The sequence below is a fragment of the Grammomys surdaster genome, unplaced genomic scaffold (assembly GCF_004785775.1).
Source record: "Grammomys surdaster isolate TR1022 unplaced genomic scaffold, NIH_TR_1.0 354, whole genome shotgun sequence".
Taxonomy (NCBI): domain Eukaryota; kingdom Metazoa; phylum Chordata; class Mammalia; order Rodentia; family Muridae; genus Grammomys; species Grammomys surdaster.
The window spans coordinates 983,961-1,007,278 of record NW_021604773.1 but is presented as its reverse complement, the minus strand read 5'-3'; the positions used below and the strand labels follow the sequence as shown (position 1 = coordinate 1,007,278).

At 51.1% G+C, this 23,318-nt stretch overlaps 1 protein-coding gene across 2 annotated transcripts in view; it reads right to left on the bottom strand.

Moving 5' to 3' along the window:
• Prkd2 (protein kinase D2) overlaps positions 1-22,942 on the bottom strand; it is a 28,571-nt gene extending 5,629 nt beyond the window's left edge. The window contains exons 1-16 of one of the 2 annotated variants that reach the window (XM_028779486.1): positions 22,814-22,942; positions 21,977-22,358; positions 19,771-19,909; positions 18,849-18,980; positions 17,698-17,852; positions 17,380-17,605; positions 16,305-16,382; positions 16,074-16,227; positions 12,784-12,901; positions 12,192-12,269; positions 10,278-10,536; positions 8,672-8,724; positions 8,038-8,110; positions 7,211-7,317; positions 6,546-6,707; positions 478-576 (exon numbers count right to left, since the gene is read on the bottom strand). In XM_028779486.1, coding sequence (XP_028635319.1) covers positions 478-576; positions 6,546-6,707; positions 7,211-7,317; positions 8,038-8,110; positions 8,672-8,724; positions 10,278-10,536; positions 12,192-12,269; positions 12,784-12,901; positions 16,074-16,227; positions 16,305-16,382; positions 17,380-17,605; positions 17,698-17,852; positions 18,849-18,980; positions 19,771-19,909; positions 21,977-22,216 — 2,073 coding nt within the window. In that variant the 5' untranslated portion in view covers positions 22,217-22,358; positions 22,814-22,942. The other variant, XM_028779485.1, reaches the window with a different exon arrangement.
• Positions 22,943-23,318: the final 376 nt, after the last annotated feature.

The window sequence follows — 23,318 nt, the reverse complement described above, 5'->3', positions numbered from 1 at the left end:
CTCAGTGGTAGAGCCCCTGCCTAGAATCCCCCAGTGAGGGGCTGGGGGTGTGGCTCAGTGGTAGAGTACAGGTCTAGCGTATAGAGGGCCCTAGGTTTGATCCCTAGAAGGTGAGACAGACCAATGGGATGTGAGAGAAGTGATGTGGGTCACTACCCCTACTACATCAGCGAAGGAAAGGGATGCATGTATTTCTTGTACCCCTTGTCTTTTTTCCTTTGTCTAGCTAGACTATGGACCATGATGGCCAATAGCACAATAAAACTGTCTTAAATGTAACAGCAGGAAAGAGGGTGCCCAACACGTAGTAACTTTGTAGCTCTAGAATGCAGTCAGGGTGAGAGGTCAAGCCCTTGTCTTATGAAGCCGAGTCACCTTGGGTGTGAAGCATCTAGGCCGTTAGTCACTATCCACCCCCCCTGCTGTTGGAACTTGCTCCCCCCACCCCGTTCCTGTCTAGGAGGGGACATAACAGACCTGAGGAAATGGATCAGCTGATGCCAGTAACACATTCTCCGGTTTCAAGTCACAGTGGACGATGTTCTTGAAGTGCAGATGTCTCAGTGCCACCAGGATCTGAGCGGAGGAGGCAAAGCCAAGAGAGAACGGAAGGAGAGGATCAGGCTGATGTGCACACCTCCACGGCCCACCCAGGCCTCTTCTTGCATCCCTGAAGATGCTGCCTAGGTGAGGGAGTCGTTAAGGAAGGGATCCCAGAAACTGTAGAGCTCCTTACTCTCAAGTTAAGAGCTCAATACAGAACTCTAGAAAGGCTGGGCTACAGTGGGGAGGGGTGGGAAGATGGACCTCGGAACCCTAATGAACAATTAAAACAGCAGACACTCCCAAGACACTGCCTTCCTGTGCTACAATTAAAACCATTCTTAGGTCTGCCGTGATAGCACATGCCTTTAATCCCAGCACTGGAAAGGCAGAGGCAGGTGGACCTCAAGTGGGTTTTTGTTTTCTGTTTTGTTTAGTTTTGTTTGAGACAGGGTTTCTCTGTGTAGCCCTGGCTGTCCTGGAACTCACTCTGTAGACCAGACTGGCCTCGGACTCAGAAATCCGCCTGCCTCTGCTTCCCAAGTGCTGGATTAAAGGTGTGCGCCATCATCACCATGATTTCAGTGAATCTGAGGCTAGCCTGGTCTACAAAGCGAGTCCCATGATGTCAGTGAATCTGAGGCTAGCCTGGTCTACAAAGTGAGATCCATGACAAGCAGAGCAACGCTGTAAGACCCCCCATCTCAAAAAACAAAACAAACCAATAGCCAACAATGGCAAAATTTGTTTTGTTGGCAAGATGGCTGAACAGGTGGAGGAGCTTGGCACTAAACTGGGGACCTGCGCTCAATCACTGGAACCCACATGGTGGAAGGAGAGAAGCAAGTTATCCTCTCAGTGATACATGCGGATTGTGACATACACCCTTCCCCATCACACATACACAAACACAGTAAGTTTAATTTTTAGATAGTATTTAAAAACTCTTACCATTTAAAAAAACTGTACTGCTAAGCCAGGTGTGGTGGGGCATGGTTATAACCCTAGCAGTAAAGAGGCTGAGGCACAAAAAGGACAGCCTGGGCTATATAATAAGAGCGAGGCTAGCAATGGGCCACAGAAAGAAACTGTCGGTGTTTTGTTTTGTTTTTCAAGACAAGTGTTTCTCTGTGTAGCCCTGGCTGTCCTGAAACTCAAAGATCTGTCTGCCGCTACCTCCCAAGTGCTGAGATCAAAGGCGTGTATCACCATCACCCAGGAGAGACGCTGTCTTAGGAAACCAAAGAAATAAATCTTACAATACAAGGCGATACAATCAATAAACAATGCAAGCATGACATGGGTAATATATCAAATGCATCCCGCTCTGTCTGGAGTAGTGGCTATCAACCTTCCTAATGCTGTGTCTCTTCAATACAGTTCCTCTTGTGGTAACCTCAACAATAACACTATTTTTGTTCCTACTTCACAACTGAAATTATATATACTATATATCTGACACGCAGGATATCTGCTATGCGACCCCCTGAAAGGGTTGTTGGATCCTGGAAGGGGTTGTGACCCACAGGTTGTGACCACTGGTCTACTTGCTTAAGTAGAAAACCTGATTCCGTATTTACTAACATGGATTTAGGCAAATTGTTGCATCTTTGAGTCTCAGTTTATTATTCTGTAAAATAGGAGCGATAATGCCATAAACCCATAAGGGTTCTGTGGTATTTATTTAGCTACCTATTTACACAAGGTCTCAAATTCAAAGAATTTGAATCTGACTTTGTGGTGCCCAAAATGACCTTGAACTCCTGACCTCCCCCCTCCCCCGGTCTCCACTTCCCCAGTGCTGGAATTACAGGCATGTGCCATGATTCCTGGTTTTTGTGGTGCCAGGAATTGAACCCACGGCTTTGTGCATGTTAGGGAACCAACCGACCCACATCCCTAGGCCCTCGTTTGGTTTCACAAGACAGGGTTTCACTCTAGCTCACACTAAGAATTTCCTTTGTTTTGTTTTAATTTTGTTTGTTTTTATTTCATTTTGTTTTTTAAAGACAGTGTCTTTATGTATCCCTGGTTGCCCAGAAACTCACTATGTAGACCAGACTGGCCTTGAATTCATTGAGATCCATCTGCCTGTCTCCTGAGTGCTGAGGTTAAACGTATATAGTATCATGCCTGGTATCTGTTGTTTAATTTTTAAGACAGGGTCTTATGTATCCCACGCTAGACCCAAACTCATTATGTAGCTGAAGCTAGTCGTGAACTGAACCTTGTACATCTTCCTCCTGTGTGCTAGGGTTACAAGCCTGTGCCACCATGGCCTCCTGAGCACAGGACTTAATGGTACCTACCTGGAAGGGTATTTGGTGAGGTCTAAAGTTCCTGAGGCAAAGAACTGGGTCCAGTACTTAGAGGTGGAACAGGCAAGAGCCCCGAGGACAGAAAAAATCTGCAGAGAGGAGAGAGAGAGAGAGAGAGAGAGAGAGAGAGAGAGAGAGAGAGAGAGAGAGAGAGAGGAGAACAGGATGAAATGGAAGACCAGAGAGAGAAACTCCTTTGGTTGCTGAAAAAGTACTCAGCTCTCTCTTCATGCAGTCAGGATATGACTGCCTCAGGGGACCTCTGTCCCACCTTCCAGCAAATCCAGACATCCTGCTGGGTGTTGGGAGAGGTCAGAGCAGCAGCAAAGTACAGCAGGCATGCTTTGCAGCCAACAGAAACGACCCAGACTGAAGAGAGTCCCAGCCAGGGGGCAAGCCTTTCCAGGAAGGACTGAAATTCAGACCACACCAGGGAATGTCCAACACCGCAAAGGTTAAAATTCTATGGAGAACAAAATCCAGCATGGAGTGATGGCCGAGCTAGCATGCACAAAAAAAGTTCCATCTTAGCACTGGGGAGGTAGAGGCAGGACGGTCAGGGGATTCAAGGTCCTCTCTGACTTAGATGGCAAGTTCAAGGCCAGCCTAGGATATAGAAGACCAGGTCTCAAACAACAACAATAAAAATAAGAAGAAAGAAAGAAAGAAAGAGAGAGAGAGAGAGAGAGAGAGAGAGAGAGAGAGAGAGAGAAAAGCTGGAAACAAATATTTAGATAAAAAAGGATTGAAGAAGCCTGCAGAGATGGCTCAGAGGGTAAAGGCTCTGGCCAGCAAGCCTGACTTCCATCCCTGGGTGGGAAGTTGAGAACCAACTCCCACAAGTTGTCCTCGAGCTCCATCCGTGTGCTACAGCACTCAAGCTGTGGCGCATGCACACCCACTCATGTATACAAATTCACACAGTAAATACAATAAAATATTAAATAGCACAAAGGAGAAAAGACCTCACATCCATCGTATATAAATGCGCTTATAAAGCAATAAGCATGCTTAGTGACCCATGTCTGCAAGCTCTGTTGTTTGAAGGTGTAGACAGAAGCGTTGCTGTGTGAGGCCAGCCTTGTCTAAGTAGAGAGTTACAGGCCAGCCAGGGACACAAATTAAGACCTTGTGTCCAAAACCAAACCAAACCAAACCAAACCAAACCAAACCAAACCAAACCAACCAACCAAACAAACAAACAAAAAACCAGAAAACCAAAAACCAAACCAAAACAACAAGCAAACAACAACAAAAACCCAAAAACAAGGGCTGGAGAGACAGTTCAATGGTTAGGACCACTGTCTGCTCTTCCAGAGGGCCAGGGTTAAACTCCCTGTGCTTCACAACTCCAGTTCCGAGAGAAGGCTGATGCCCTCTTCTGGCATCCACAGGTATTGCATACACCACATGTGGTTCACATCCATGCATTAAGGTAAACACTCATACACATATGAAATAATAAATCTCACATGCGCCGGGCGGTGGTGGCGCACGCCTTTAATCCCAGCACTTGGGAGGCAGAGGCAGGTGGATTTCTGAGTTCGAGGCCAGCCTGGTCTACAGAGTGAGTTCCAGGACAGCCAGGGCTACACAGAGAAACCCTGTCTCGAAAAACCAAAAAATAAATAAATAAATAAATAAATCTCACATGTCCTTAATCCCAGAACTTGGGAGGCTGAGGCAGATGGATCTCCATGAGTTCCAGGCCAGCCTGGTCTACACAGTGAGATCTTGTCTCAAAGTTAGGTTTGTTTGTTATTTTGTTTTGTTTTGTTTGTTTGTTTTTGAGACAAGGTTTCTCTATGTAGCCCTGGCTGTCCTGGAACTCATTCTGTAGACCAGGCTGCCCTCGAACTCAGAAATCCGCCTGCCTCTGCCTCCCAAGTGCTGGGATTAAAGGCGTGAGCCACCACTGCCAGGCTTCAAAATTGTTTTTTTAAAAAGTAAAAAACTGATATAAAATATAGACCAAAATAACTTTAGTGTGTGGACATTCTGACTCCAGCATCAGGAAGGATGATGCAGGAGAATCACTCAAGGCCAGAACTGAGTGCATGAGATATCCTGTGTCTCAAAAAGCCAAAAGGTAATAAATAAGAAACTTCCTGGGGCTGGAGAGATGGCTCAGCAGTTAAGAGCACTGTCTGTTCTTCCGGAGGTCCAGAGTTCAATTCCCAGCCACGACAGGGTGGCTCACCACCATCTGTAATGGCATCTGGCACCCTCTTGTGGCCTGCAGGCATACATGTAGGCAGAACGCTATTTATTATACAAATAAATCTTTAAAACAAAAAAAATTTTTTCTGAGCCTGGCAATTATTTTTACCCAGCATTAGTAAGAAGTGTGAAAACATGCATCTTCCCACTCGGAAAACTGAAAAAGTTTTAGACAATAAAAGTTGTTTTTTTACTATTTGAGACAGAGTCTCATGTAGCCCCTTGAATTCACTACACAGGCAAGGATGGCCTTGAACTCCCAATCTTCCTGCCTCCCATAACAGGCTGTTCCATTATGCCCAGTGTATACAGTGCTGAGCTCCTACCCAAGGCTAGATGCATGCTAGGCAGGCAAGCATTCTATCAACAGAGTTAAAGAGTCAGCCGCTTAAAGATGTATTCAAACTGTCCTGCAGCTCTGAAAAGCACTGGTCTCGCAGCCAGTGAGAAGCTAGACATGAAGGAGTATGTGCTTCCAATATGTGTGTGTGTGTGTGTGTGTGTGTGTGTGTGTGTGTGTAGGTTAACAGCTCTGCTCTTCTAGACGTCCTGAGTTTATTTCCCAGCAACCACAGGGTGGCTCACAGAAAATATGTGTATACACAAAATCACACACTCAAAACTTAGGGGATGTGGCTCTGCTCTCTCTGCGGAGCCCACAAAGCCCTGAGTTTGAATCCCAGCACCCCATAAACTGAGCACGGTGGTACAAGTCCATAATCCCGGCACTCAGAAAGTAAGAGTCATGAGGATTCCAAGTTCAAGATCATACTCATCTACACAGTGAGTTCTGGGCTAGCCTGAGACACACAGGAGCCTTTCTCAAAAGAGAAAAGGAAGCCAGGAGGAGTGGTGGACACCTTTAATCCCAGCACTCAGGGAGATTATTAAAACAGTACCAATAATAGCTATTACTATGAAAGGGGAAAATTGGTCCCCCTTCCTCAATCTTTAAATCCTTCACTAGGTTATATGACTAACACTCCCCCAGATCGAATCCATGCTTGTCCCAGGCTGGGAAGTATGGGAGACACAGTGGTGACAAAGATAGCCATTCGCCTTGGATGGTGTGTACATGGTGGGTAGGGCTGCCACTGGGAGACCATAATAAATAATGTCATAGTATTTACTCAGCCCCAATTGTCGTTTTCTTTTCTTTTCTTTTTCTTCTTTCTTTGTCTTTTTTTTTTTTCCCCTTCTGACAAATGGGTCTCACAATGTGACCCGGGCTGTCCTGGAACTCACTATGTACACCAGGCTGGCTTTGAACTCAGAGATCCACTGCCTTTGCCTCCCAAGTGCTGGGCATGCACCCCCACACCCGGCTTCTGTCCCTACATTGTTTATCTCTTACTGCTATTAACAAGATTTCCATTTATTTTCTAATCTGCCCTCTCGAGTGCCCAGGAGCCTTTTCGCCACGCCTCCACCAGGGGGCGCCAGAAGCCAGGGCACGCAGCGCACCTGTGTAATAAGGAACTTGGTAAGGCGCTCCGGAAGCCGGCCCTTCTCGCTGGAGAGGATCATCTCCAACATGTCCCCGTGCAGTTTCTCCATCACCACGAATACCTTCTCAGGGGTCTCAAACATGCACTCGAGGTTCACGATCCCGGGGTGCCGCAGACTCTGTCCGAGAAGAGGGGTCAGAACTGAAGATCAGTGTGGTAAGAGGTGGCAAGCACCTAGAGAGTTTTGCATTGGGAACTAACGGAAAGGCCTGGGCAGCAGGAGACAGCAGGAAGCTTGGGAAAATTGCAAACTGGCACTGAATGCATGTAGCTTCGGTTTCTATTTGTTTTTCTTCTGGGACTTGTGCATGCTAGGCAAGCGCTCTACCGCTGTTGCTCTAGCCCACAAAATCCTCCTATGGCACCCTAGATACCTTTAGAAGAAAGCCCGCTGAGTGTCTTCCCACCCTCCTCCCCGGTCTCACTTCTTCTATGACTCTGGGGTTCCCTGTCACCTGCATAGACTGATCCTTGTCCCTCTCTGCTCAGAACACCCCTCAGTTCCAGCATGTGTATCTTCTCTCCCAGAAAGACTAACTTGATCACCCCTAGACTGTGGCTCAGGTTGTACTTAAAAGGAGTAAGCAGGGACATGGCTGAGTCACGGTCCCTTCGTGTCACCTGGAGAATGGCCACTTCATTCCTGAGCTGACTCTCCTGCTTAGTGGGGAAGCGGAGCTTGTCAATGACCTTCACTGCCACGTCTCTGCCAGTCTTCCTGTGTTTTCCTGAGGGCAGGGCATCGGGAAGACAAAGGATCAGCGATCAAGAAGGCCCAGTTCCCTCCTGTCTATGGAGACCCAGATGGAACTGAGCAAGAATAGTGGAGGCCTTCAAGGTTTCTCTGAAGAGTTCTCAATATGAGGGATGGGATGGTAGGGCTGGGGAATAAAAGTGGAAGAAGAGGGGCTAGAGATATGGTTCAGTGGTTAGAGCCCCTGCTTAGATTCCCCCAGTGAGGGGCTGGGGGTGTGGCTCAGTGGTAGAGCCCCTGCCTAGAATCCCCCAGTGAGGGGCTGGGGGCGTGACTCAGTGGTAGAACCCCTGCCTAGCATGCAGGCTGCCGTGACTTTCAACCCTAGAAAAAAGATGAAGAAAACTAAACAAGCCTGGCATAGTGATGGAATTTTACTATCCCAGCATTTAGAAGGCCAAGACAAGAGGATCACAAGCTTGACGGTGCCTTGGACTGCAAATTAAGCTACAGAGAGAGCTTCAAGAAGGGCAATGGATAACTACACTCCTAACCAATCAGAAGCCAGAATGTACATCTCCTATTGATAACAGTCAAGAAGCCCACTGATTTTCCCAATGGGAAAAGGAACCTACGAGTCCCTGCACCTAGGGTCCAGCTTCCCAACCCAAACAAAACAGGAGACAGGTACCAAGGAGGCTATGCTAGCCCCTGACCCTGGGTAGCCTCTGCGCCAGGCCTGCGGCATCCTTACCTCCATAGACCACTCCAAACTGCCCAGAACCCAGCACCTCATCTGGGAAGATCTGGTAGACAGTGGCAATGTCCTGTGAGGTGGAGACAGCAGGGTTGAGGGTGCAAATAGGAAATAAAAAAAGAGGGTCAAGGAGTCAGAAGCCTGGAGGTTGGAGGTGGAACGGGAGACAGGTGTGATAACAGCTGAGAGATGGTCCAGGTCAGGCTGGCCTGGGAGGGGTTATCTTGTAATGGATGTGGAAAGACCCAGGCTCCCGGTAAGTAGCACCGTTGCCTGGCTCTGGGGCCTAGACTATACAAAAGAGGAGTAAGTGAGCAAGGCAGGCATGCGTGGTTTCCTCTCCGCTATTGACTGCAGATGTGGACAGCTGCTTCGGGGTCCTGCCGCCTTGAGCTACCTGCAGTGATTCACTGTAACCTGGGTGAGGTCCTCAGGCTGGAGTTCAGGGAGTTGAGAGTCACCCAATATGGGTGCTGGAAACTCAACTCGGATCTTCTTCGGAGCAAGTGCGCTTAACTGCTGAGCTATCTTTGCAGCCCACCAAGTTGCTCTGAGTAGGGTATTTCACCATAAGCTAAAATGAATGAAATTAAGACAGAAGAAAGGGGTCCTGTGCCGGCAGGAGACTTACCACGTTCTCTTGGATCTGACTGTTGGACACAGAGATGCTCAGAGAAGCTTGTCCTAGGAAGAGGGGAAGACACAAATGAAGTGAGTGAGCCCTGGGCTCACACTGCTGTTGCCTGTGCCTCCCAGGGCTACACTTGGAACCTCAGTTTCCTCATCTGAGAAATGGAATACAAGAACCACCACAGGAGTAAACCAGATGTACCCAGAGACTCCATATAGGACCTCACAGTCCTATGCCTGGCATTATACCCTGTATTCTCAGTGCTGTAGAATGGGGAGACATGTTGATCCCATTTAACAGAGTAGGAAACTGAGGCTGGGAGGGATAGTCACAACAGATTTCAGCAGCTTCCCTCAAACCTAGCCCGTGACATTACAAATCCAACTGAAGCACTTACAAAATCCTGTCCCTTTGGCCACTGCAATGCCTCTCTTCCTCTCCCACCCCCACTTTCCCACATCCCCACCTAGACTACTGTTCCCCAACCTTCACCTTCAGCTTACCCCAGATGCCTCTCTGTCTCCTAGCTCCAATCCTGCCCTCTCCTTCTCCTCTTTTCGTTTTACTTTTATGCACATGCTTACACATACAGTTGTCCATAGAGAGGCCGGCAGGGCAGAGGATGCTGGGAACTGAACTCACCCTCTGCAGGAGCGGCAAGCGCTCTTACCACTGAGCCATCTCTCCAGCCCCTTTCTCTCTTCCCTTCTTCCTCTTCCTCCCTCTCCGACTCTCTCTTCTTTGCGAGTCTTGCTGTCTAGCTCAGTCTGGCTTTGAAATCATTGTGGAGCTTAGGCTAAACTCATACCAATCCCCCTGCCTCTGCCTTGAGATTGCTGGAACTAGCAGGGTGTGTTGCTATGCCTGGCTCAATTCTGTCCTTTTCTGTATGTACGTCTTACTCCAACAAAGCCAGAGGGGTCTAATTAAATACAGCCCTGAGGCTGAGCACTGGCTGCTCTTCTAGAGGTCCTGAGTTCAATTCCGAGCAACCACATGGTGGCTCACAACCATCTGTAATGGGATCCGATGCCCTCTGCTGGTGTGTCTGAAGACAGCTACAGTGTACTAATATGCATAAAATAAATAAATCAATCTAAAAAAAGAGAATCCGACCCTGCCATACACTCTCCTCTACACTCTCTTCTGCCATAGCTCTCCAGTACCCTCGGGAGGACGCTCAGGGCCCTCTAAGACATGCAGGCTGATGTAAGCCTCATCTATCTGAGGCTCCAACCCACTCCAGTGTGTTGCGTTCCTGACATAGGGCCTCCCTCTGGCGCTCATGCGCAGAAGGCTCTCTCCTGCCTCCCCTCTTTGGTCCACACTGTGCCAGAGATGTCCTTTCTCTGGTAAAGTGCCCCGGTTTCCCGGTTTCTTCATCCCAATCCTGCCTACTGACTGGCACAGAACAGGCATTTAGAACATTTCAGAGGCTAGGCTCAGAGATAACATGCCCAAGGCCATATTAGGTCAGGAGTTTCATAGAGACTCAAACCCAGGCCCAAGCCCAGCCCACAGCCTGCTTTCCTCCAGGCTTGTTCCTTACATGGGATGCCTATGAGCCTCTCTAGTACCACCTCTAGCAACCCAGGTGGGGACTTACTGTGTGGTGTGTGGCCTGGAGCACTGGGTGCATCTTGGAGGATAACAGGCATCAGTGCTTGGCGGATGGCTGTCTCCCAACCCCGAACGGCCTCTGTTCCTTGCCCACTCGGCCCTCCCGGGGCCCCACCAGGTGTCTCGCCCACAAAGTAGGTAACATTGGCTGTGATGATCTCGAAGCAGTGTGGGTTGGTGCCCGGAGGTACGAGGCTGAAGTTCTGAGCTGGCTCCACTGCGAGGATTTCAGACAGTGGGATTTCCTGGCAAGGGATGAACTAACTGTCAGTATAGACAAACCTATTGGGCCATCCCTGCAGCTCCCCTGTTCCCAGGGCCGCATTAGGGCCGGAGTCAGTAAGGACAGACCTGGTCTACATGGAGATGGGGGGAAAGGCCTCCCAGAAGTACCGTTAGAGCATCAGCTGGCAAGGAGAACATGGAACAGCATGTGAGAAGGCCCTGAGGAGAGCTCGCTGTGCCCATCACATGGGACAGTGCCTGGGACACTACAGGCGCTCGATAAATGTTTGACGTATAAATGAAGGACATGAGTCTACGCAAGGACATCGGGCCACATAGAGAAGGCTGGGTTTTGTGTAAGGACTCTACCTAGGGAATCACGGAAAGGTCTGGAACGAGGAGGTGCAAGTTTATGGCTCTGTGTGGAAAGTCCATGAGACAGAATTAGATCAAAACAGTAGACACGAAGGAAGCTGTAGAAGAGAAAGTGCAGGGCCTATGGGGCGGGCAAAGTACTGAGAAAGGAAGGAAGAAAAGAGGAAAGAGAGGAAAGCTAAAGTCCTAGTCACAGGGAAGGCTGCAGCAGAAGGATCACAAGTTCAAGGCTGGCCTAAGCAACTTGGTGAGACCCTCCTTCAAAAATAAAAAGTAGAGAGGTGGAGATAGAGCTGTCTAGAATCCTCCAGTGAGGGGCTGGGGACGTGGCTCAGTGGTAGAGCCCCTGCCTAGAATCCCCCAGTGAGGGGCTGGGGGCGTGGCTCAGTGGTAGAGCCCCTGCCTAGAATCCCCCAGTGAGGGGCTGGGGGAGTGGCTCAGTGGTAGCGTGCTTTTCAGGCCTAAGACGGACCCTGGGTTTGAAACAGTGACTTATGCAACAAGCTCTACGGTGAGACAGAGTTATGGAAAGGTAAGAATGAAGCAGGCCTGGGCATGTCAAGGAAGACATGGTGGAGGCTGGGGAAACTGATCTCTATTTCCCAGATCAATGGAGTCACTGGAGCTCTGGTGACTTTATGTATGTGTGTATTTTACTTTGGCGACAGGGCTCATGTAGGCCAGGCCGGCCTTGATCACAGATACACATCATCATGTCCGCCTGACTCTAGAGTTTTTAGTAAGCACTCCTGGGCTCCAGAGAGGAGCAAAGACACACTACAGAGACTTCCGTGAAGAACCAGGAACAGTGAGGGTAAGACACCGCCCCACGGGGGAAGCTGCAGAGAAGACAAGCTATAGGCCACCAAATAATTTGAAAGCCGTAATGGGCTGGCTGGGCATGGTGGCACGTGTCTTTAACCCCAGCACTCAGGAGCCAGCGGCCAGCAGATCGGACTTCCAGGCCAGTGCAGCTGCATCTTCAGGAGACTTGGCCAATGTCAGGCCCTGAGCTCACTGCTTTCTACGGAGGATTTCTGAGTTCCCACACTGGCCTTAGGGCAGAGCTAGTATTTGAGGCTTTTTTTGTTTTTAAAACAGGTGAGATAAAGGGGCACAGAGAGGCTAAGGCACCTCCCTGCTCCCCCCGACAAGAAAGGTGGAACCCAGTGGGCGGTACCGGCCGCACAAGTAGAAGCAGGGAGACAGCGGGGTGGGTGGGAGATTGTGGGAGGTGTAAAGATTTGGAGTGACCATTGAGACGGGGGAGGAGGAGGAGAGAGGGAGGACACAGGCCCACCTTGTAGTATCTGTTGGTCGTGTTGTTCTGGAAGAGGGTAATGCATTTACAGTCTAGGCGCCAGTAGTGCCGCTTCCTCTGTCAGAAAGACAGGAACAGGGTGAGCTTGCCAGCCAGGTGGTTTGCAAGAGCAAAACCCAGCCTAGCTCCTTCCCTAGCTGGCTGTGGCTCTTCTTGGCCTCACCCACCAGCCGCCCTGCCCTCAACCCACCGGGCTGAACATCCTGCCCAGTCCCCTTCCTCTTAACACACTTGCTATTCTAGCATGGCCTACAGAACCCCAGCTCCTCGACCTAAGACTTTCCTGGCCTTCCCCTCTCTATCCCCGCCTTCCTAGACCCTACCCATCTGGCCACTGAGTACTCACTCCATCTGCTCAAGCCTTTTCGGCAAACCTTTAAATGTAGTCACACCCAACTGGCCTCGCCTGCCCACTTTCCCGGCCCACCCAGACTTCTGGCCACGCCCACCTAGACTTACGGGTCCAGGCCAACTCAAGTTCTTCCAGCTCACCCCAGGTCTAACCCCGCCCACTTGTCACCACCCACCCAGACTAGCCCTGTCCATCTACACATGCATCCCCCAAACTCACCAGTGTGTCCTTGTTGCTGTAATGAACCACCCAGCCCTCCCGCAGGGTGGTGCTAGACTTCCGGGTTGTGTGTCTCACAGACTGTACCACACGCATCAGGGGGATGTATCCCAGCGAGCTGCAGGGAATGGGTGAGATGTTATAAGTCACATGCAAAATTGATGTCCTGCCTGGGGCCACAAGAACGGCTTTGAGCAGTCACGTGAGAACGCTGCTTCTTTCTCCGCTGAGTTTACAGACTTGCATAGCAAGGAAGACTCTTGCTTTTTAATTAAAATGTATTTTTTGAGTGTTTGTGTGAATGTCAGGCGTGTATGTGTGTGTGTGTGTGTGTGTGTAGGTGGGTGTGTGCTTGGAGCTATGGTTACAGGCCATACAAGCCTCCTGACATGGGTGCTGGGATTCGAACCCAAATCCTCCGCAAGAGCTTAAGTGCTCTGTTTTTTTTTTTTTTTTTTTTTTTCGAGACAGGGTTTCTCTGTGTAGCCCGGGCTGTCCTGGAACTCACTCTGTAGACCAGGCTGGCCTCGAACTCAGAAATCCGCCTGCCTCTGCCTCCCAAGTGCTGGGATTAAAGGCATGAGCCACCACCGCCCCACTTAAGTGCTCTTAACTACTCTCTCTAGCCCTCTTTCCCTTTAAGGATTTGTTTTACTTATTATTGTGCGTGTGTGGGCGGGGTCTGTGTGGGCGGGGTCTGTTCCAGCTGTAGACTGTGGAGGTGGAGTCAGTTCTCTCCATCCACCTTTATGTGGCTGTAGGGATCGGACTCAGGCCAGCCTGCCTTCTCAGGAAACACCTTTCCTTCAGAGGCATCTTGATAACCTGGCTATGCTTCTTTTAGATTTGTTAATGAGGTGGAGAGATGGCTCAGTGGTTAAGAGCACTGACTGACTGCTCTTCCAGAGGTCCTGAGTTCAATTCCCAGCAACCACATGGTGGTTCACAACCATCCGTAATGGGATCTGGTGTCCTCTGCTGGTGTGTCTGAAGACAGGGACACTGTAGTAATATGCATAAAATAAATTAAATCTTTAAAAAAAGATTTATTTATTTTAGTTGGGCATAGTAGTGCATGCTTTTAGCCCCAGTACTTGGAAGGTAAATCTCTGAGTTTGAGGCCACCCTGGACTACAGAGAAAGTTCCAGGATAGCCTGGGCTGCATAGAAAAAGCCTGTCTCACTGGGCAGTGGTGGTGCACGCCTTTAATCCCAGCACTTAGGAGGCAGAGGCAGGTGGATTTCTGAGTTTGAGGCCAGCCTGGTCTACAGAGTGAGTTCCAGAACAGCCAGGGCTACACAGAGAAACTCTGTCTCGAAAAACAAACAAACACACACACATACACACACACACACAAAGAAAAAAAAGAAAAGAAAAAGAAAAAACCTCTCTCAAAACAATAAAAAGCCAAACGTATTTCTTTTATATTATGTGTCTGAGTGTTTTGCTTGCACAGCATGGTGCTTGGAAAGAGCCAGAGAGGATGTTGGATCCCTTGGCTATGAGGGTGCTGGGATCTGCACCCAGGTTCTCTGGAAAAGCAGCTATCTCTCTAGCCCCTGGCTTTGCTTTCTGAGATAGTCTCATGTATCCCGGGTCAGTACTGATTTTCCTGCCCAGCCTTCTGAGTACTTGACTGCAGGTGGGCTCCGCACCACTCAGTTTATATAGTGTTGGGGGTCAGCCAGGACTTCCTGCTGGCTAGGCAAACACTGTACCAACTGAGCCACATCCCTAGCAGGATGAGGACTCTGGAAAGGGCCAGGTTGTGAAGCTGCCTATAGGCTTAGGCTTGGGCTCTGGCCTGGAGGCGAGCATGCACCTACCTACAAAAGGCCCTGGGTTCCAACCCCAATACTCTGTTATGATGAAGTCAGGCTGCCTAGCAAGTTACTAACCACTTTGTACCTCAGTCTCTAACTCCCCAAGGACCCTGGCACAGAGCCTGGCTTACAGAGGACCTGCAGTCAGTCCTAAGTGGCATCTAATCCAGCGACTATGGGGCTCGGTGACTTAACGGCTCTGAAGGCCAAGCTGCCCTTTGGAAACACAGCTACATGTTCACCTCTGTCTCCGAACCAGCCACCTTTCTCGGAGCCTCCATGGTGCCCTCTCTTTTCTCCCAAGCCCCCACAGCAGCAGCTGGGATTCACAGTTTGTCTGTGTTATTTTTCTTTCAAGTACTGGTAAATGGCCCTTGAACTTTAAGAAGAAAGGAAGCAAAACAAGACCTTCTTTTTTTGTTGTTTTTTTTTTTTCGAGACAGGGTTTCTCTGTGTAGTCCTGGCTGTCCTGGAACTCACTCGGTAGACCAGGCTGGCCTTGAACTCAGAAATCCGCCTGCCTCTGCCTCCCGAGTGCTGGGATTAGAGGCGTGCGCCACCACCGACCGGCAAAACAAGACCCTCTTAATGATTGAGGAAGAAGTCAATTTTAAGTCGGCAATTTACGAGCTATGGTGGCACGTCTGTAGTCATAGCGCTTGGGAGATAGAGGCACACGCAAGAGTTCAAGGACAGCCTGGGCTACTTGAAATACGGTCTTGAAAAAGCCTAAAAGAGCGCTAGGGGCTGGTGGTCAATGTGGCTCAGTGATACAGTGCTTGCCTGGCATGAATGGAGTTTGACCCCAGCACCATATAAACTGGGAATGGTGGTTCAACCTTGTAATCTCAGTCACTGGGAGGGAGAGGCAAGAGGATCAGAAGTTCAAACTCAGGTTGAGGCCAGTGTAGGTCATGTGAAACTATGCTTTCAAAAGAAAAAGAAAAACAACAACAAAAACAGCAATGGCGAGACGGCTCAGTTGACAAAAGCATGGACTGCTCTTTCAGAGAACCTGGGTTTGGTTCCCGTCACCTGCATGGAGGCTCACACGTGTCTGTAGGTCCAGTTCCAAGGTACCTGGTACCCTCTTATGGTCTCCATGGAAACTGCACACATGCAGTGCACAGCTGAATATACACACACAAAACATCCATATATCACCTCCTACCCAAAAGCCCAGGGTTTCTCTGTGTAGCCCTGGCTGTCCTGGAACTCACTCTATAGACCAGGCTGGCCTTGAACTCAGAGATCCATCTGCTTCTGCCTCCCAAGTACTAGGATTAAAGGCCTGCTCGGCCCACATATCATTTTTTTAAAAACAGAAGAGAAGCAAGAGAGAGAGGACCCCAAGAAAAAAAGTTGGGGCTCAGGAATCTAGAACATGTACGATAATACACTGATATCAGCCCATCTTGAAAACAGGGAAGCCCAGGCTTGCAGCCTCCTGAAGGGCCCCTGGGTACCTCTGGGCCTTTTGTCCCTCGCCTTCCTCTTCCTCGCTGGCATGGAGAGCATTCTCTGAGTGGGAGCCTGGGATGACACCAGAGTCCTCCAACTCATCTGAGAGGGAGCTCTTATCAGCTTCAGTGTAGTCAGCGGCTTCCTCCATCGGCACATCTGCAGGAACAGGGGTATCAGAAGGGCCTCCATCCGGCCGGTCCCACCCAGTCCCTCTTAGACGATAATTACCTCACCTCCATTGATGAGTGCCTCCCCAAGGCAGTCGTTAGGGACACGGGTAGCACAGCGTTTGTGACAGTTAAACTTGCAGTCTGAAGGGACGGGGATGAAGGGATGGGCAGGAAAGGAGAGTTAGTATGTGCATGAATGAATATGTGCATATATGACTGGGCCTCACTACGGACCCTAGACTGGCCAGCGTCTGATGCCTGGCAATCTTCCTGTCTCAGCCTCAACAGTGCTAGGATTCAATGTGCACTCTAAAGATTGAGGAGACAGCTCCATGGGTAAGAGTGACAAGGCTAGTAGTTCGTTTGCCTTGTTTGTCTCAGGTAGTCAGACACACACACACACACACGCACGTGTATGTGAGCATGCACGCACACCCATGCATGCACATACGTGCCATAACGTGCATGAAGACATCAGAGGGAAACTTGTGGAAACTGACTCTCTCCTTCTACCATGTGGGGCCTGAGGATTGAACTCAGGTTATGACACTTGCGGGGAAGCCTTTTTTACCTCTCCTCTTTCCTCCAGATATTTCTGGTGTTCTTTTGAGGGTCTCCCTTAGCCCAGCTTGGCCAGGGACAGGCTAGGGCAGAAGGTGACTTAACTCTCAGGCTAAGGTGATGAGATTACAGGCTTGTGCACCATTATAGGGCTCAAGGTGGGTACTGGAATGGGAACCTGGGGTCTCTGGTATGCTAGGTTGGCACGCCACCCAGTGGGTTACATCTCCAGCCCATTCAGCACATTTCATGTAATTCAGGCTGGCCTCAAACTATATAGCTGAGGTTAGTCTTAAATTCCTGATCCCCCTGCCTCAGCATCTCAAGAGCAGGATGGGATTATGGGTGTATAACTTCAGACAATTACAGAAGTCTTGACTCTTCCACTCCTAAGTCAGATTCTTGGCTTTTATAGTGGGAATTCTATTCTGTTCTACAGATCTAGATTTCCAAGGGTCTAGAGTTCCAGAACTCTAAAGAATTCCAGAATGGCTGGGACTCAGGCCATGGGTTGGAGATCCTGCGTTCCTCTGGGGAGAGTTTCAGACCCGTAGTCTTCCCAGTGGGTCCCACTAACCTTTGCACTGCAGGCCCTGGCGGAACAGACCCTTGAGCAGTTTCTTGCAAGCCTGGCAAACGGTGGGCCGCGTGTAGCTATGGATAAGGAAGGTGTGTGGCACCTTGACCTTGGACATCAGCATCTTGTCCAGCTCAATGGGTCGGCCTGTGTAGAAGGAAGAGGAAGAGGAGGACGACGACGACGAGGGTGGTCGGCGAGGAAGGAGATCGGTGGTGCTACGGCTCTACCCAGCAGAAGGAACAGATCAACGTATTAGCACCTGCCTTGCGCCATCAGCCCTCAGCCTCCAACTCTCCCCACTCTCCAGCCCCTCACCAGCTCTTCGGCAGTGCAGGGTAGGGACTCGGAGCTGCCGAGGCGCACAGAATGGCCACTGGCCAGAGACGTGGATGACAGGCGGCGCTTGCGAGCACCACTGCAGTTGTTCGGGATACTGAAGGCGCAGCGTTTGTGGTAATTCAGCCCGCAGCCTATAGAGGGCACAAGACCATCAGAGCCAAAGCCTGCACCCACTCTTAGGTGTGTCCCCTACGCTACCCCCACCCGTATTAAGAAACAGCTCCCCAGCTTCAAGCACGCATGTCCTGTACCCGTCAGCAAACGTGGATGGAGCACCCCAAGATTTTATGTTGCCGCTAAAGGAAATTTGTGCACTGGATTTGAATCTGTATCTCGATGATTCTAGCCTGGATTGGAGCCTGGTTTTTCACTAAACTGGAAGCTTAAAAGAGCTGAGATTCCCAGACGATTCCCAGATGGTAGAATTCTGCCTGTGGCCAGGCAGCTTGCGCCTGAGATCCGCACCAGGCTGCCTGCCTTGACGATTCTGGAGCTGCCTGGCCAGTTCCTCCAGATAACTCGCTGCTATTTCTCTCCTTCTGGTCTGATTTTGCTTCATCCCTGATTGACATGGAGCTGACTTCCATCGCCGCACCTCAAGATCTTCCTAGAGATGTCTCGGCAGTTAGAGCACTTGTCTTTTGTATGGGACCCGAGTTCAGTTCCTAAACCCCAGGCAACATTTGTGGTCCAACAGACAAATATTCAGGCAAAACACCCATGCACACAGCATAAAAATAAACAAACAAAAATAAATACATCTCCACCGTAACAGACCTATCTATCTATGCTGTATCCCCATAACTGAACTCTGACTCCTCCCCTGCTCTGCCCAGGAACCTTTAACCTCACTAATACCAAGGATCACCTCCTAGGCGCTGCACTCACTCCGGAGCCCCTCCCTATTTCCCAAACTTTGCCTGGAGTCCTAACTTAAGTCCATCAGCTCCATGCCCGGGGGCTCCGCCCACAGACCTGAACCCTAACCCCCTCCCAAGTTCTCTCACAGAGCTAATTTCACTTACTTTCAAGCTCCACCCCTTAACCTTAACCCACCCCCAGACTTTCCTAACCTTGCCGACCATGCTCCAACCTCCCAGGCTCCGCCCAGTCCCTTTGGCTCTCACCGTCGCATTTGAGGCCCTGGCGCACGAGTCCGAAGAGCATCTCCCCGCAGTGGTCGCAGAAGGCGGGCGCGCGGTACGAGTGCACAGTGAGAGCATGCGGGCGGATCTGGAAATCCTCAAAGGTGGCGGAGGCTGTGGGCAGCAAGGAGGGTGAATACACTTGAGCCAAGAGGATGGGTGCCTGGCCTACGGTAGCCGGGACTGCACAGAGAAACTCTTGTCTCAACACACACACACACACACACACACACACACACAAAATGTAAAACAGTTGTGGTAGCTGACAGTATAGTCCCTTCCGTAGGTACAGTGCTCGCCTAGCATGTGAAGTATGCTGGGTACCACAAACGGAGAGGGCTAGCTAGCTGGGTGTGATGCTACATTCATAATCTCAGTAGTCCAGAGTGAGAGGCAGGAGGATCTCTGTGAGTTCCAGGCCATCCACAGCTACACTGTAAGATCTTATCTCAAACAAATAGATGAATTAGCTACTTTCCCCAAGATTTCTATGAGGTGCATCTCTTGGTAAGCCTCTCCCCCTCCCTCCTCTTTTTAAGATACACTGAGTTTTCTTTTTTAAGTGTATGGCAGTTTGCTGGCTTATATGCCTGTGCCTGTGGAGGTCAGAAGAGGGAGTCAAATCCCTTGGGACAGGAGTTACATACAGTTCGTGAGCTGCTGTGTGTGTGCTGAGAATTGAACCCCAGTGCCCTAAAAGAGCAACAAGTGTTTTTAACCATTGTCCAGCCCAAATGTTTCATTCTTTAGCCCAAGATAGTCTTAAACTTGTGGTACTTAAACTGTGCCTCAGGAATGCTGGGATCACAGGCAAGCCCCATCATACCCACCCTCTGCCACCTCTCCCAGAGGCCCGGCCCCCGGGACCGAGGCCCCGCCCCCGGGGTGACGGGCCGCTTCTCACCGGACAGGACCACCTCCACCAGGTCGCCCTCCTGGATATCTGCAGCTGATCGCACCAGCTGCAGGAGGTTGGCCGATGTTGGGTCATGTTTGAAGAGCAGGATCTTGTCATACAGGCCATAGAAGCCACACTCTGGGAACTGAGGGGCAGGAGAAGAGGGGTGGGGTGGCGACAGAAAAGCTCAATATAGGCGCAGCAGCGGCAGCCTACTGGAACCCTCTAGGGGCAGGACCGGCTGTTTCCACCGGAAACTGAGACCCTGCAGCCCACTGCTTCCTGCCTGTCCCCTCCCAACCCCAGCTAGAGCCATCAGGATGCCTGAGCCCCAGGTGTGCTAGGGAGGTGGGGGCTCTGCCCAGAGTCTGGCGGCGGGGCTGGAAGGGGAGGGGCTGAGGGGCGAAGGAAGGTTAGAGGCTCCAGGAGCAGAGTGGACATTTCGAATTTTCCAGAGCTGGCAGGACACTGAGTGATCACCCCCTCCTCTTTCGGCCACATCTCCACCCCAGCTTCCTTCCTGAATCTATTGTCCCTGTTACCTGGCTCTCAGCCCAGCATTGGGGTAGAATGAAACAAGAAGGGAGGGGATGTGGGGGGACTTTTGGGGGAGTGCTTAAGATAGCTGGAGGTAAGGAGACCTCCCTCGTCCAAGTCTCCAAAGACCCAGGTGTCCGGGTTCCAGCTTGGAAGGGGGCAGGAAATGACACAGCGTCGAACAGAAAGTGAAACTGCCCAGGTGGGGCACAGGGAAGGAAGGCAGGCAAGAGGACCAAAACAGTACCTGAGCCCCCAGAAGAGTAGAAAACAAACTAGGCTGAGCCCGAGGAGGGGAGGCTGGAGATCTGAAGCTTAATACAAAGACTTTCACTCCAAGGGGCGATGTACCGGAGTCCCGCTTCCCACAGGCGGGGTGGGCTGACTTGGGGAGGGGGAGAGCTGGTGGGCACAGCTTCCCTTGATGTCTATAGAGAATCAGTACTGCCTCGCCCCTGATGGTGGCTTGATCTAGATTCTTTTTCCCCCCTTGAGACAGGGTTTGGATATGTAGCCCAGGCTGACTTAAAACTCCTGATCCTCCTGCCTCTGCCTTCCCAGTGCTGGGATTACAGAAGCACAAGAACTGTGAGAACTTTTTCTAAACTAGTTTTATCCGATGTGGGGGGGGGGGGGAAAACAGGAGGCGGCCCTGTTCCTGCTGCTTCCCCAAAGGCAAAGGATCCATTTCCAGAAGCCTGAGAAAAACCTAAATCTGGATGTTTGGGGATCCCAATGCGCTCCCATTATAAGATGATACATTCTGGGTTCCACCTGCAACTGTCGTATTATCAGTGTCATCTAGGGTCTGATGATGTGGCCACATGATAAACTTAAGATTCTAATATTTGAATGCTTTAGTACGAAAAGGGTTCAATAGTCAACCACCCAGTACTCAGAACTTCTATGTTCACCGCCAGGCACTTGACTACTGAAAAAGCATCCTCCCTTACCCCCTGATGTTAGGGGATAGACCCCAGGGGGCTTTTGCTTCCTAGGCAAGTGCTCTGCCAGCTGGGTTGTAAACTGTAGCCTTTCTAGGATCTGGGCATCTAGCCTTCCTCGGTTCCTTCTGACCATGGTACTCCAGGGGAGGAACCTGGATACCCAACTCTAAGAGCAGCAGGAGGGAATTGATGAGGAGAAGGAGTGCAGGGATTTTCCGGGAGTGCCAAGGAGGTACACAGGAGTGCCTTGCTTCTTCTCACCCCATCTCAGGCCCGGAAAAGGATAGGATTTGCACCCCGAGACCTTGCTTGCCCCTGGCAACTTGTCCATACACGCACACCCACACATGTCACCCGATCACCATGGCCAGTATGGCTTCAATTTCTACTGTTTCCAAAGACTGGAGGCCCAGGATGGGCCCGTCGAAAGAGGTCTTCCTGATCAGCTGCTCCCACTTGCCCCTTCCTCCCTACTCCACACCTGGCAGGCCCCTCCCTTCCTCCCTGCCCGTTGCAGAAAACAACAAGCAGTGACACGCAATTTGGGGAGGCCTCTGGGGCACCCCACCCCTATCCGGGCCTCTCTCAAACCGGTGGTGGAGTGAAGACACGACTAGGGTGTAGTGCCCCTCCTCGTCTGTCACCTAGGCCCCCCTCTCCCCCTCCCAACAATCTCAGGCCACCTCTAAAGCTTCCTCCCTTTATCATCAGGGCCCCCATGGCCTCACCTTCTGGTCCACAATAGAACAGGCTAGTTGCTTCACGTGAGCCAACTCTGAGGCGGCCGGCAACAGCACGAACTCTCGGGTCAATCCGATCTGGATGTGGAATGAGACCCCCGAGCCCGGAGCCGGGATCTGAGGCAGCAGAGGTGGCGGCGACTGGAGATCCAAGCCACCGGGGGGCGGAGGAGACCCGGGCCCCGGAGAGCAGGGGAGTCCAGCGGGATGGGAGGGGGCGGCGGCCATGGGGGCCAGACCCGGACCTGCCGCCCAGAGCTCACCGAGGAACCTGGGACCTAGATCCGAGAGCTCTCGTGGGGTAGTGGTAAGAACGCAGGCATTTGAGCGAGAAATCTGTCAGGTTGAGAGACTCGAGGATGGCGGGGTCCTGGGCAATGAGAGAACAGGACTCTAGTGGGTCACACGCCGGGCCGGGAGTCAAGAGAGCAGAGTTCAGAAAGAAAAACAGTGGTTTGGGGGAGGGTATCCAGAGATCGGAAAGTCGCAAGAAACCAGAAAATAAAGTCGCGTAGGGCAAGGTCCCTGGATTCAAAAGACACTGCGGTCCAAGGCCCCTGGAGAAAGAAGGTTGAGAGCGAAGCAGGGGGAATCCCAGGATCCAGTGGGTTTGACCGCAGGACCAAACTCAGAGCAGGCCTGAGGATGCGCTGCCTTGGGGGTAGAAAACAGGAGTCTGGCTAGGGATCTAGTGGATCGTAGGGACCCGACTGGCTCAGGGATGAGGAGAGGGGTTTCCAGGGCCAGGGCTGAAAGAAAAGACTCTCACAGGTCGCGAAAGTTGGAGGAAAGTTAGATCGGGGGCGGCAGAGGAGGGAGCGTTACCGAAGGCGGGGCGGGTCGGGGACAAGGGAGGGTCGCACAGCGCGGGTAGCTCAATTTTTTTCCCCCTTCAAAGTTTAAGTCGGCGGCGGCGGCCCAGAAGGAAGTCTCAGGAGCGATGGCGCAGCTGGCCAATCAACGCAGGGCACCGTGACATCACAGGGCGGGCCTTACTGAGACGGAAGGGGAAGGCGGGACCCTGCACCAGAGACTGGGGGGGAATTTGGTGGCTGGGGGTAGGAGGGCGGAAGGGTCAGCGCTTCCTATGCACAGTCCAGCCTGGAAAGTTGCCTTTTTGCTGCAGTCCACCGCGGCACGCGGGAGGGGCAGACGCTTGGTCGTTGAAGGAGTGAGCTGTCAGGCTGATACGCATCCGGCGCCCACCGCAGGAAAAGGGTCGGAAATCGGTGTCAGGTCCGGTGGCTTTACAGTTTTTGCTCCTATCCACCTCCCCCAACATGCACACACACACACACACACACACACACACACACACACACACACACAC